General features: G+C 36.9%; 1 protein-coding gene across 3 annotated transcripts in view; it reads right to left on the minus strand.

The window, feature by feature from the left end:
* LOC134213870 (apoptosis-resistant E3 ubiquitin protein ligase 1) overlaps positions 1-14,455 on the minus strand; it is a 187,702-nt gene that overhangs the window by 151,353 nt on the left and 21,894 nt on the right. The window contains exon 1 of one of the 3 annotated variants that reach the window (XM_062693302.1): positions 2,562-2,878. The exons of the other annotated variants lie outside the window; for them this stretch is intronic. Coding sequence (XP_062549286.1) covers positions 2,562-2,634 — 73 coding nt within the window. The 5' untranslated portion in view covers positions 2,635-2,878. Of the gene's footprint in view, positions 1-2,561; positions 2,879-14,455 lie in introns of those variants that run through there. 3 annotated transcript variants of the gene reach the window in all.

A 14,455-nucleotide genomic window follows, 5' to 3' on the forward strand; every position in this document is an offset into this window, starting at 1 on the left:
GATTAATTTGTCTAGTAAAGGAAACAAAACAGTTACCCTATCGAACGCTCAAAACCCATGTCTCTATTTTGGCTATCTACTATCTTGCCATCAGAAATAGGCGAGTTTAAGAGGAAGGAGGAATGAGAACTTTGGTAAAATGACACCTTTTGGTGACTTGTTTTAGATTTTTGTTGTTTTAATTTCAAAGCCTACTCTCCATTTTAATAAACAATAAGTACTGTCGAGTTTATGAACAGGATAAGATAAATTATTTATAAATTAACTACATTGAATCCCCTTTAATTTATTTATTTTTTCTTAAGTGGACGAATTTCGCTGCTGTACTGTCAGTCTGTCAGGACCGTCAGTGCATGTGCTCTCAGTGCAAGTGTCCAAAGGAAAAGGTTGGTCGCTGGGCAACATCGTGGACTATCTTAAGGTCGTGGCTTGCTTTGATCTGGAAAGCGACGGGTATTTGAATGACATCACACGTTACTAACATTTCTTTGATAAGAAATGAGGATTAGAAATGACAGGAAACTTCCATTCTACAGAAACTTTTTTTTTAAATATCTCTTTTGCACCTGTCATAAGACGAGATATGACTATTCCATTTATTTCCACCACGTTGACTACTGTTCTACGTGTTTATAAAAAAAACTAGCAGACCTGACGAACTTCGTTTTGCATAAAATTGATTTATTCTCTGATTATATCTCGAGTTATGAAGAGATTGGTGTTTAATTTATATGGGAGCCCCCCTTTCCAAAGCGGGGAGGGGTCTCGAACCATCTTAAGAACCTTCCCCGGCCCCAAAACCTCTGCATACAAATTTTTACGCCGATCGGTTCAGTTGTTTCCGAGTCTATAAGGTTCAGACAGACAGAAATTCATTTTTATGTATATAGATTTGTATTTCTTCTCCATGGAAAATAATGAATTGCAAATTGGACTGCAGTTTCGACAATTGGATTGCAAATTCCTTTCACTTGTCATAAGACGAGTTTGTACAATCCCATTGAATTCCACCACTTAACTCGTACTTGACTAAGTACGAGACACTGAAGACGACCTTACTGTTGAGGTCGAAATACGTATCTGTCAAGATACAATTAAGTGGTGGAATTCAATGGGATTGTACAAACTCGTCTTATGACAAGTGAAGACATTCCACTAAAAAGCTCAAAATAATTTTCTTAACAATTCCTTTTAGTTTTATCAAAATTCCGAAACCGTATAGAATATTTCTATTCTTTAATGAACATACACTTAGGAGTATTCTTTTTATTGGAGATTTTTGAATTTTCTATGAGAAACTTATAATCCCTATGGGGGAAGTACTTTTTGTCGCCGTTTCAACACATACAGCACTTGCCAACAATAAAAAAAAGTTACGATCTGCCAGAAGTCAATTTGAAATCAAGAAGGTATTTGAAATTATAGAGTCACGGGAGGTAATGTAGAGATATATTTTATTTTTTAGTTACCTTAAACTAGATTCACGCACTTCTTCAACTGATAAAAATGCAATAAACTTGCGTGAAAATTCACTTTGACTCGGTTTTTAGCAGCCATTTAAGCAGGCAGGCTGTGTAAGTTTTTTGCACGTAGTTTTCTGGATGGATTTACCTATTTTTGCACATTAGATAGGTAATTATTACATTATTTTTGCTTTCATAAAAAATCATAATTTTCATTAGTATAGCGACACGATTAACCAAAACTTTTTGGGGCAATATGTGGAGTACTCGTTGCCAAATATATTACAGCATATACGCATATACGATTCTCATTTGAAGGAGCACATTACAATTGTCTACCTTACGGCTTTTACAAACAATTTATATAGTGAATAGTGCCTCAACCTTTCATGGACTGAAAAAGCAACCACCACCAGAGCTAAGATTAGAAAAAAATGCCGAACATAAAGACCATTTCTTTCGAGACTTTTGAGAGCTTAAATAAGAGATTGTTCACAATTATTGTCGTTGACTACTTGGCGTAATAACCAAAAGTAAGCAAACAGTTTGGGGCTATAATTTTGGTTAGAGCTTCAATATATAAAGATTGAAAACAACGGCATATTAGGCTAAGGTTTGAGCCACATACCCTAGTTATTTAAGTTCAGAATTCAAAATAGGGTTGAGTTTAAAAATGAATTGACCAAAAATTTGAACATATCTCTCCCCTTTGTTGGATACCGAAGATCTCCTGATTTGCAAAGGGACCAGTTTTGATTCAAGAATGTATTCGATCATAAACAACAGAATAAGAATTTAACCGAACCGGTTCCCACAAGGCACGTGCGAGATCAAACTTCTTCAGAGATAAGAAAATAATCGTAAATTTCGAAGTGTTGAAGAACAAGTTGTTAGACGACTAGTCTTGACATCATAATTAAGATTATTTATTATTTGTGTATTCTTATCGAAATCATAACGGGTTTCAAGCATTATGAAACTATGTTAGGAACGACATAAAACCAGTAATTTGTTTTTGAAAGGAGCACATATTTCTTTTTTGCATACTCATCTCCCGATTAATATTATGCAATATGTAATTATTGACCGCATACGTACCGGACGAAGCCGACACCGAGTGCCGCATTGTAGTGAAGGCAATTGAGTTGATTTCCGCTTCCGGTGACCACATCGTGCTGGCAGGATTTATTTCACTTCTGAATGCGGAGCCCCCTCGTCGAATCACTTTGTTGTTAATAATCTCGGATAACACTCCACTTCACCTCAAGAAAACATTACTTTCCTGATTCACACTAATCCATCACTTCACAGATCGCACCTCGCGGCGATGAGTATCACTAAGCACCAGTGGTGGAAATCTGTGAATCTTACTCACAAAACAAGAAGTAGGCAATGCAAAATACTCACGAACATTTGTTTTGTCTTTTTCTTGCCTACCTACTAATCGCAAAGAAAACAAAAAAACGAACCCCGAAAAATGTTCGTGAAGCTTCGCGAGTCATTTGGGTTAATTTGCTAAAAGCCATTAAACAACCTCGGAACATATTTCACTGATGTTCGAGCAAGAACACAATTGTTTATTGTTATTGTGTTTATGTCAAGTCAAATCTATCCATTGTATTCGAAGTAATCACAAAAACTCGCGACCGTGTTTTTACTCCCGAACAAAATACAACCCGGCTTTTTGTTTTTGCTCTGCCCGTACTCGCGAACAAAGCAAGCGCCAGAAAATGCAGGCAATGGGTTCGCTGAGTATTGCATTTTTGGTAGGCCCAATTACACTCTTTTCTTACTCGTGAAGCGAGTATTTCCACCACTGCTAAGCACGCGACTCATCGCGACGGTCCACAAGTGTTTAGTTTGTTTGAGTTCTCTTCTTTTCACGCTGTTTTCGCCAACATTGTCCGACTATCGCAGAGATGACGCTCAGAATGCTGTTTATCGCCAAGCGCAGGTCGCCGCTGTATTCTACGAAGTGAGCCACCTGATGAAGCCCGCGTATTACTACATGTGAGTGAGAAATTTTATTTGAGTGATAATATTTTTCTTTCGCAAAAATAAACAGTTAAGCATATCGCGGACATCCAATTATCATGTCGTGGCGAGCTACGTCGCCACATGGGGCTGATTTTAGGGGAGCACTCTCAGGGGTAAAGATTATGGCGGTTTATGGCAACGTTATCATCGGAACGGTCTCGCCGGTTTGGCATACTTTTGAAGGTTATATTTTTTTCAAAATTTGGTTTTATTGTGGAAGAGATAACTGAACATGCCTCCATAATATGTCTGGATCGAATTGCCCAACAGATTCGCGTGGAGATTGTATACAAGATTATGTAGAGGGGACTTTTTCGATGTGATGATGGAGTGAACTTTTAAGACGTCATTTAAATTTGACCTTCGCAGAACTTCAACTCCCAACGGGGACAAAAAGGACACTCATTGATAAATGATAGCGGCCCTCTTCCATCTTTGTCAAATGAAAAAAGTGTCCTTCCGTAGCAATCCTCGTTTTCCCACAGACCCAACCGATATCGAACAACAAAGGGCCATTAAAATCATTGCCCTGTTCAATGCTGAGGACGGCGTTGTCGACTTGGGTTTTGAACCAACAAGCTTGGATGGATGGGACTGCGAGGATGCGAGAAATGTTTACCCAGGCAACGGGCCTGGTATGGAAGCGAGAGAGGACATTCCGTTTTGTGTCCCATCATCGTACCGCAGGCAGTAGAGGACGCGATGGAGCATGGCCCTCATCGAACCGAGTGTTTGGAAAACCTTGTTATCATTTATCATTCCGAGCTTTCGGTAGTCGTAATAGTTGACGGTTGAAGGATTTTCAGAAAGATGAAGAGCCTTCTGCTGGGTCTTATGCCATGAGTTGGAAGAAGTAATAGAAACAAATGAAAATCAATGGAGTGTGCTCACGCAATTTATTGTCATTCGCCGCAAGCTTCAAGCCCTAAGAAGGCGAATGTAACATTGGGAGTCGCTTGTTAGAAATCTACGAAGTGTTTACGGTGATTAAATTTTTAACCCGCAATTATCCCGTATTTTATTTCTAACTATTTTTTGTAGATAAGATTCAATAATTCGCCCTGCATTAAAAAAAAACATTTTCGATTTTGAATATATTAAAAATCAATACAAACAGTAAGTAAAAAAGTATGCCCATCCCCTGCTCTGCCTATGATACCCTTGAGTCGTTGCACTTTGTTTCTTGAATAATTTCACAATACACCATGAACCATTATAACTTAAATGAAGGTTGATATACGTAGCAAATTGATGTTCCAGTGGTTGGAAAATTAATATAAATCTAGATGCACTGGAAACTCAAATGGCGTTTACGTCAGCTATGCAATAATGTTTAAAATCAGTGAAGCATAGTGGTGTAAAAATTATAGTGGTGCAAATGTGTCTATCCGTGTTAATTAAATTAAGCGAATATAAAATCTTTTCCAATTTCACAAAGAAACGGTATAAAATTAATTTTGCTGATTTTGCGTAGAGATATTTTATTCTATAATTTTCACTTAAAAACCTGCAATTGCTCTTGGATCCAGAAACATGATGCTTCAATAAACAGTAGGTGGGGAGACTTGTTCTCTTGGGAGACTTGGTCTCCCTTGATTTACCGTGACCAAAGTAGTTTTGGATTAATGAGAATTTTCATTATGTAATGACTCATTTTTTTATATCGGCAACCGAATCAATTTTATAGGACGGTTTGTGTGTTTGGACACTCTCAGAGATTTTTTAGTGGCCACGTAAAATTTGAATAAATTTTTTAACATTGATCAAATGCTAATGTCAACATTCCATCACAATTTTAGGATATATGGATTTCAACTGGCAGCAAAATAAAATTTCCATGAAAAATTAGAAATTTCCATAAACAATTACAAATTACGGAAGTTTTCATATTTTTTATTGCTTTTAATTGATTTTGTTTTGTGGAAAATTTTGTAATTGTTTTTTGCTAATATTAATTTATTTATGGAAATTTTGTTTTTTTTCTGTGGAAAATTTTGATTTATTTATGGAAACTCTTCTTTTATAACTAAAATTTTTACTTTTGAAAGTGCGAATTTATTTTTGTTTTGTAGAAATTTATTGATTGTAATATGGAAATTTTATATTTATTTATTGCTCGTACCTCGATTTCTTCATTGGCGATTTCCTAATTTTTGGTGGAAAATATCTATTTTTTAAGGAAGGATTTTATTTACCCATTTTAAGTTGTTTCCTTTATATGTGGACACATGATCAATTATCCCACATTAGTAAGCCATTCAAAAACCGGCGAAAAATAATAATAATTTTGTTTTCCATTAGTTTGCAGATTTGACAGATTGGATGAAGGGTTGGCTCGAAAACATATTTTTTGAGTTAATGTCATAATTAAGTCTCCCCAACTTTCAAAATTGCATTCGTTGTCGAATTGCATAACAAAAATTTTACGTATTTTGAAGAAAAAATATTGAAAAAAAAAATCAGAGAGGAGAGGACCTTTCTACTTTTATCAAATCAAGTTCCTGATTAATAATCATTTCCCCCTGAGTCGTTTTCGTATTTTTCGCATAATTTTATCCAAATCGGTCAGCATTTTGGCGGTGCTTCACTCACTTGAGGTATGTTTGAAAAATGTATGCAGATATATCAAAAACCTGTATGTTTTAGCTTTAGCATTATTTATGGGGGAGAACTATGAAACCCACTCAGCTAGTTCAAAATTTTCAACATATTCGAACGCTGAAAGCAGCAAGAGGATTAATGTTTATTAGCCCATCGCTGAGATGTGGTCTAATTTAAATAAAATGACCATACCGATAATTTCGCCAAATAAACTCTAATCTTTTCGTTTGCTTTCAGTATTCGAATGTGTTCTAAATTTAGTAGTGGCTGAATAGGTTTCCGTTCTTAATCGTAAATAAATGACATTTGTCTTCATATATAGGTTACCGATATTTCTACAATTCTACATACATTTTTCATGCAAACTTCAATAGATTAAATTACCACCACCCAAACGCTTGCCGATTTGTAGGTATCAAATTTTGTTGAGAGCATAGTCATAGTCAAGCAATAAAGACCAACGTTTGAATTGCAGTATCATTCATTCGCAATAGGCTCGTTTAAGTACAAATCCGCGTTGTCAGGACGAGAACATAATTTGCTTGTCTCTGGTTTAGTAACGTCCCAAGCCATGTGCGGTATGACTCTTTGTTGAATGAGCCGGTTTCGCTACCATGGATAATGAGTACGATGTTTTCCAGAGAATGATAGATAAAAGACGGTCGCGAAGATCAATGCGGTGAAAAGATAACCTACGGAATGAAGGCAAAGTTACCTGTGATTTATTTGTCATATAACAATCTTCACGGAACTAAATTGGTACAAATGCTAGCGTTTAGGCCAGCGAATCTTGAGGTTCTGAGTTCGATCCTCCAGTATATTTTTTACTCAAGATTTGTTTGTAATTATTTTATTTTCTAATTGATCCTTATCTTGATTCATATTAGCTTCAGTTAATATTGATTAGTTTCTTGACAAGTAGAACTAGTGTGAGCTCTAGCAAACGTGTTTGCATGAGTTAATTTTAGAGTGCATGCGGAAAATCTGCCGGTCGTCGCAGAATGTCTCTCCCCATGCGCAATGATATGAAGGAGCGCTTCATCGAGTTCGGGAGTTTAACGCTTTAAAGGATCAATAACGACTCCAAACACGTCTTCACCATTACTATAACAGAAACTCGATTTATGCACAAAACCAGTACGCTAGACAGGTGCTTTCCCTACTTTCCCTACGTTGCCGCTTAGATCCGTCGCCCTCCACCTTAGCTTAGCTGATGAAACCAAATTCGCTGTACCTGGCATTGCGAGGTATTTCAATCTATTCTCAGAACTAACTCTCTATCACAGCGGTTCTCATCCTGGGGTACATGTACCCCTGGTGGTACCTTCGCTGGCCCTAGGGGGTACCTCACACTCAAAAGCGTAATGAAGGATGTAGAACAAATTCAACAAAAACTTATTGGTGAAGTTTAGATATTTTTTTATTCTAAAACTAAGACATTTGAATCCTACCAGCACAGTGCATGAAGGTTTGAAAATGTTACATAATTTCAAATCGTTGCCAACGATTTTTGGATTTTCATCAGACGTGGTTTGGATTTTCATCAGGGCCCAAGATTAATTATCAACATTTTCACAGAAGGCCGAAAATTATAATTATTAACAACTGATGCAGTCGAAATACCTAAACAAATGTTTGTTAAGTTCTGGTCAAAACATGTTCCAGCTTCGTTTAAATCTAATCGCAGTTGGACAGAACCAGTCAGAACAGGAATGTATAGTTCTTCAAACAATCTGGTGTTTGAACGTGGTACAAATAATAAACCAGAGTATTATCACGCTTTGCTAACATTCAATGTCAATAAAAGTGATTGGCATTGACAATTTGAAAAAAATATATGGCTTGGGCTTGACATTTTGCAATCACAAATTCAATACTTTGCCGAACAATTGATCATACAAAAATACGATGCAATAAGGAATGAGAAAATATTTCTGTGGTACATGAAAGTTGACCATTTTAGAATTCACTTTTCAAATTTCCTGGGGGCACAATTGGCTCTGGGGAGGACCCCCCCTGACCTCCCTTAGTTACGCCAATGCCAAATGGCTGTTGGCCAAATGACTTGCGACCAATCGGTTTTCCCCCATTAAATAAAATGGACATTTACTAAAAATAAAAGAGCAGAAGATAGGACCAAATTATTTCTTCCATTACACTCCAAGTAATGTTCCAGGAAAGATTCCAGCTCCGCACATCCACGTGTAAAGATTTAAAGAGCATTCGAAAACTGCTCAAAAGTTGATTCAAGAGAACCGTAGGAACCGTTGATTCAAGGGAACGTAGAATAGAAAACGTTATACAAGTGAACGGTATGTTCGTTTGTTAACTAGTTAAAAACAGGATCATCGCACACAATCATACAAAGTACACTGTCAGGTATGGGTATGCGATTACACACTTTTTCCTAACGAAACGAAACGAAACGAATTTTAAAATGTCTATGCTAATTCGAATCGAAACGAAACGAAATATAGATTTACTTTCGAGAGTTCGAAACGATACGAAATCAAGGTTCATTTAATTCGGAATTTCTCGAAACGAAACGAAATTTTGTTCGCGGAATTTTTATTGAATTGATTTTCCATTATGTACGCAATTCTGATTTCACTTTCTTATAACAGAAGAGGCAGTCTGTGATAAATCACCGCATTTTCGCCGCATATACCATTGACGATAAGGCAATACCCCAGAAAAAAATATAGAAATTGTACGATTTTTCATACACGGATTCAAATTTCGTTTTAAAATCTTAGTTCACTTAAGAATAATGTAATTATGCTGAAGCACACTTGCTATTGTCTTTTCAGCGTGGTTTTATAGTATTGAGCTAAGTCAAAATTAAATGAATGCTTAGAAGAATCCTGTACCTTTCTAAAATGTACAAAGATATGTATTTCAGACTGAATTTCACAGACCCTTCTTCTTCTTCTTCTTATTGGCATTACATCCCCACACTGGGACAGAGCCGCCTCACAGCTTAGTGTTCACTAAGCACTTCCACAGTTATTAACTGCGAGGTTTCTAAGTCAGGTTACCATTTTTGCATTCGTATATCATGAGGCTAGCGTGATGATACTTTTATGCCCAGGGAAGTCGAGACAATTTCCAAATCTGAAAAATTGCCTAGACCGGCACCGGGAATCGAACCCAGCCACCCTCAGCATGGTCTTGCTTTGTAGCCGCGCGTCTTACCGCACGGCTAAGGAGGGCCCCTTCACAGACCCATAGTCTTATATACATTCAGCTCAACGAACTGAGCTATTGTCTGTGTGCCCTTGGCATATGAGAACAGCTGTCATGGTCAGTATGAGCTGAAAACAATCATAAGTAAATAACTTTCGGCATTTTTAATGATCTTTCAACCCGTTCTTTTTTTTTTGCAAATGCTATGCGAAGATCAAGAAATGCTCACAAATCTATATAATAAAAATTAAATAGTCTGTGTTCGTATCCGAGGCATTCCACGGGGGCATGTCAGTCGATCTTGAGCGACCATTTCGAAAATATTTGAAACTCTGCACAGTTTTTCAATTTCATCTAAATCGTCATTTTTCGATATCAAATCTTCATATTGAGTCACGACTAACTTTTCAAAAGGGTGTATGTGAAAATGGTTCAAAAATATTTAAAAAGCTGCACAGCAAAAACGGAATGTTCGATTGTTATGATTTTTTCAGCAAAGTTAGACAACTAAATGGTGATTCTTAAGAAAATGTGCACAGTAAAAAATTTTTTTGCCTTTAAAAATATCATTTTGTCACAAAAACTCAAATATCTCAAAACCCTATCTTTTTTCGAACGTAATTTTTTAGGAAAACGGTCCATTATATTATCTATCTACCATAAAAATTTGGTGATGGTAAACTAATAAACAAAAAGTTATGACATTTCAAACATTTCACAATTTTCACATTTAGTAAAAAAATTTTTTCTGTGTAAGTTATTTCGAGAATTGCAGTTTGATGCAGATTTTATTGTTAAGGACGTGATTTAAACAAGTTGTTTTCATGATATTTTGATTTAATTATTCATAGCATCTATAAGAAACTTAGACACGATCCAGTGTTGTGATCAAAAGTATTGATAGTGTCATAATTTTCATTGCACGTGACTGGCGAAAAATTCTTTTAATAGTGTTGAAACCTGTTGATAATAACGTTGATAGAAACATATCAGAAATGTTATTTTTAAGACAAAAGCTGCAAAATCAAAGATTTATATACACGTGTACGTCTATAGTTTTACCTGCAAAAATATACCTCTTAGAGAATAGACTTTATGATCGGGAGGAAACGGGTATCTTCAACAACAACAAATGCATGATAGGTACATACCATGACAATGCTCACGAAAAAGCAAAAAATTACTACTACTAAGGTTGTTAAAGATCTTATAGTAATTTTTTCTTCAGTCACAAATGACACCAAACTAGTCAGTAAAAACTTAAAAGTGATTTTGTTTATTGAAATATTACGAACAACATGAGTAGCCGCTTTCTCAACTGTTGTAGGCCGTTTGATGGAAAAAAGTGTTCAAAAGAGTTACGAAATCTCACCGAAAGCACCATAGATAAACTGAAAGCGACTGGTTATGCTCCAATGTCCACATTGAATACAAATTTCAGCCAAGGCAATGTAAGCTTCTTTCCAATTCAGGAACACATAATGTGTGTGTGCACAACCCATGAGAATATTAATCTTATTTTACATAGTTTGAAAAGAATCAATTTAAGAAAGGATATTCAAATGTTAACTGGTAGTCTTTTGTGTGAAAAAACAACATCAAATTGCTATCTACGATCTTGTTCGGATTGTCCAGATTCTTCATCATTGGAAAATACTTTATTCCGCATAACTCCGCGGATCCGCATAACTCGAAAACGGCCAGATGGATTTTTTTATTCCTTCGGCAGTTACGTTCTTCATATTTTCCGACGGGTTTATATGATATTTCCTCATGTGAAAATCATAAGTAAAGTTGAGTAAATCGTGAAAAACTAAAATGAAGATTCGTATGAAAACTTCACATGGGCAGTTTACAACGCGCATTTTCGCCTACTATGCAGGACAACGTCTGCCGGGTCAACTAGTCTAAAATGTTTCTTACATATTGTGCAAATAGTCAAAGAAGAGCATAGCTTGATTAACTGTACAATCGTAGTTGCTAATCTTGATTGGAAGAGAAACTTCAAATATGCACAGCTCACCAATTAAATAATATTCTTGGGCTACAAAAAAGTTATTCTTATTATATACATATATGCTTCGGAGTTTGCAATTCATGGCCGAAAACGATGCTGGTCACTATTATACAATCAATTTAGGATTAGGAGAGGAAAATCAGTTTAACACTCTTTGTTATAAAAGACCGAGGAATGCATCAATGCATCTGCATCTCCGTGAGCACTACGGGAAAGGAATCGTTGGTTAGTAGTGAAGGCAATTAATGTGAAACCCCTTGGTAAGCGACTTAATATTTATTGTAAACGAAGATATTTTGAAAACAAGAAGATGAAAACTGTGTTTCAAGTCAATCCAACGCAAGATCAATGTGCTTCGTTTAATAAGCTTCTACAATATGATCGATTCCGCACTTAATAATTTCGTGCTCTTCGATGCAGACATTAGTGTTATCAATTCGCTTCCACCCACTAACTACTACACTAGCTGGCGTGATCAACATCAACAATCGATTGTACACTGGTTAAACAAATTTCTGCTACGCGAGATAGATTTTTTTCCCTTCGCGTTCTCCCGGACTAGCTGCCGTCCCATGACCAGCAGCAACACGATCGATTCCGCATTCATATTGTACAAATAGTAAAAAATATCACAAAATATAAATGAAACCAACCAATTGAAAACAACTTAACGATTTTGTTCAGCGGCGGCGCATTTTTGATAATATGAAGTATGGTTTAAGTTTAAATTTGTTTCGAAATTCCGCGGAATTCCGTTAAATTTCGTTAGAAGCTAGTTTTTTCTAGCGAAATTTTTGTAATTTTACGAAACGAAACGAAATCAAGAAATCAGATTTCGCCATGCTCAAATTCCGCGAAATTCCGCGGAATTTCGTTTCGAACCACCTGAAACGAAATTTTTCGAAATACCGCATATACTTACTGTCAGGTATGTGGGCTAAGAGAATTCCCAATCCATCTATGTCCTTTCTGTGCAAAAACTTTGCGCGCCGAGGGATCAGCTCATATAAAACACCTTTAACAACATCGACGACATTTTATTCGGTCTTCTTATGTTCCACGAAAATGTTATTCGATTCCCACTTCCATATTCTCTAAACTAACAGTTAGCAGAACTTTCAAAAATATTTCCATTTTCCGAAGGTCCGTTAAATCAAGGTAGCTAGAAAAATTCCTTCCAATTTAATCCTTATTAGCGCTTATCAGACCATAGTTGCAGAATTTCTGCCATTGGACATCAGCATTGCAATAAATAATGTTTATTCTGTTCCATTATTATTTGAGCTTAGCTCCGAGCAGGAACGAGAGAAAAGCCGTTTTAAACAACCCTTCAAACTGTTGAAATAAGGTAGTGACAGCCCCCTGGTGAAGACGACAATGATTTTCTCTTCCACTCATAAGGAGTTGAATAAAGCGATCAACCAATTGGTTGCTCTCGGAATTATTGAGGAGTCGAATTCTGATTGAATTCTGATTCTGAATTCAGATTACGTTACCAATCAAAAATCCCAAATGGTTCAGGTTCGGTTCATTTATGCCTCGATGTGCGAAAGCTAAGTGCCAGATCACGGATGACGCTTACTCTCTTCCGCATATATGAAGAATACTTGGACGGCTGGGGAAACGCATTGTTAAGGTTGATTAGATCTCAAAGATTAATTCCACCAAATTCCTCTTAATCCAGAATCCAAACGGTTTTTGTATTCATTATACTCGTCAAACCGATTAATCTTTCAGGACACAAGGGTGAGATTCTTGCACTAGAGCCTTTTTGTCTTTATTTGAGAGGTTTTCAGCCCTAGACTGGCCTACCTCTTAACCACTAGCAGTGTTGTGAAATGTCATTTGCATTCGGTTGTATAATTTTCCCAGAACTTTTTTCTAAAGGTTGCCATCATTCCTGAGGTATGACGAACTTATAGCGCTTAAATGTGCCTACAACTTTGTCTAACAAGACATTGCTGTAAATATGTAATCTGAGGCGTGGGAGGCAAAATGTCATTCAAATGACATTATGTCAAATGACACGTGACATTTTGGAGAGCTTTCACTATCCAGCCTCATATGTAATATTTAGAGTAATGTACCCTTGGACAAAAATATAGCCCTACTCAAGCGTTATGAGTACATCTAAAATTATGGAATAAATTTGGCTTCTGAAGAAAGTTATAAACAAATTAGTCAAATAACATGCAGATGACATTTTACAAGCCTGACCACTAGAGCCTAAATATAATCGTCGCCAGTGAAACCGTCGAAGCTTCCCGAGGTGATAGCTAGATAGCTGAAAGATGTTTTCGATTGATCTTTAAAAGTTACAGTTTTGCCAAACCGTGGTTATTTTGCTTTGATGTGATGGTCTGAAGTCAGACACGTTAAAAGTTCAGGCTACACTAGACTTAAAAAGCTCTCAAAACAATCATGCAAATCCGCCGTTTTTTCCGGTGGTTGATTGGCAACTTCAGTACCATTTCTGCTCTGATCTCGGTCTTTCTGGCAGGAAAACCGAAGCAACGGAAGACTTTTGAACCATCAAGAAACGTTTGAACGCATCCGGCGTATTAGCTCGAGAGAGCCATAACCTGTTTTATCCAGAATATGAATTCAGCTCAGCAGTACGACCTTAGCGGCACTCCTGACAGTTGACAAATTTTGCGGCTATATTTAAGGTTTGCAATTCACGCTGATCCATGAAACGATGGCACTGCAATATAGCCGCAACAATTAGTGGCATCCCGCTTGCAGATTCAGTCGCTGGAGTCTAGATTTGCATCATGTGAACATGAAGTAGCGCATTGGAATATTGTTCCAGGTCCTGGATGTCATTTTCCGTAGTATACGAGCTGTCAATTCTTCAGAATCTCAGATCTCATTCGACGAGCTTGCTACCTGCTTACTACTAAAAGCTCAAAAAGACCCAAAGCAGTTTCGCACTTGAGATTCGAAGACGACCAACTGGACCCGTATTGCTGGGTAGACACCTTTACGTGGTGTGTTACGGGATCTACCACGGTTACATTGCCAGCTACAGGCAAATCCTGACCCAACGATTACCTTCCTCATTATCCAACTCCGTGGTACTTATGAGGGTGTCGCTAAGTCGGTGGCCTTCCTCTCCCTAGTTACGGTGAAGATGGGCGTGGCCAGGAGT

This window comes from Armigeres subalbatus, chromosome 2 (assembly GCF_024139115.2).
Source record: "Armigeres subalbatus isolate Guangzhou_Male chromosome 2, GZ_Asu_2, whole genome shotgun sequence".
Lineage (NCBI taxonomy): Eukaryota > Metazoa > Arthropoda > Insecta > Diptera > Culicidae > Armigeres > Armigeres subalbatus.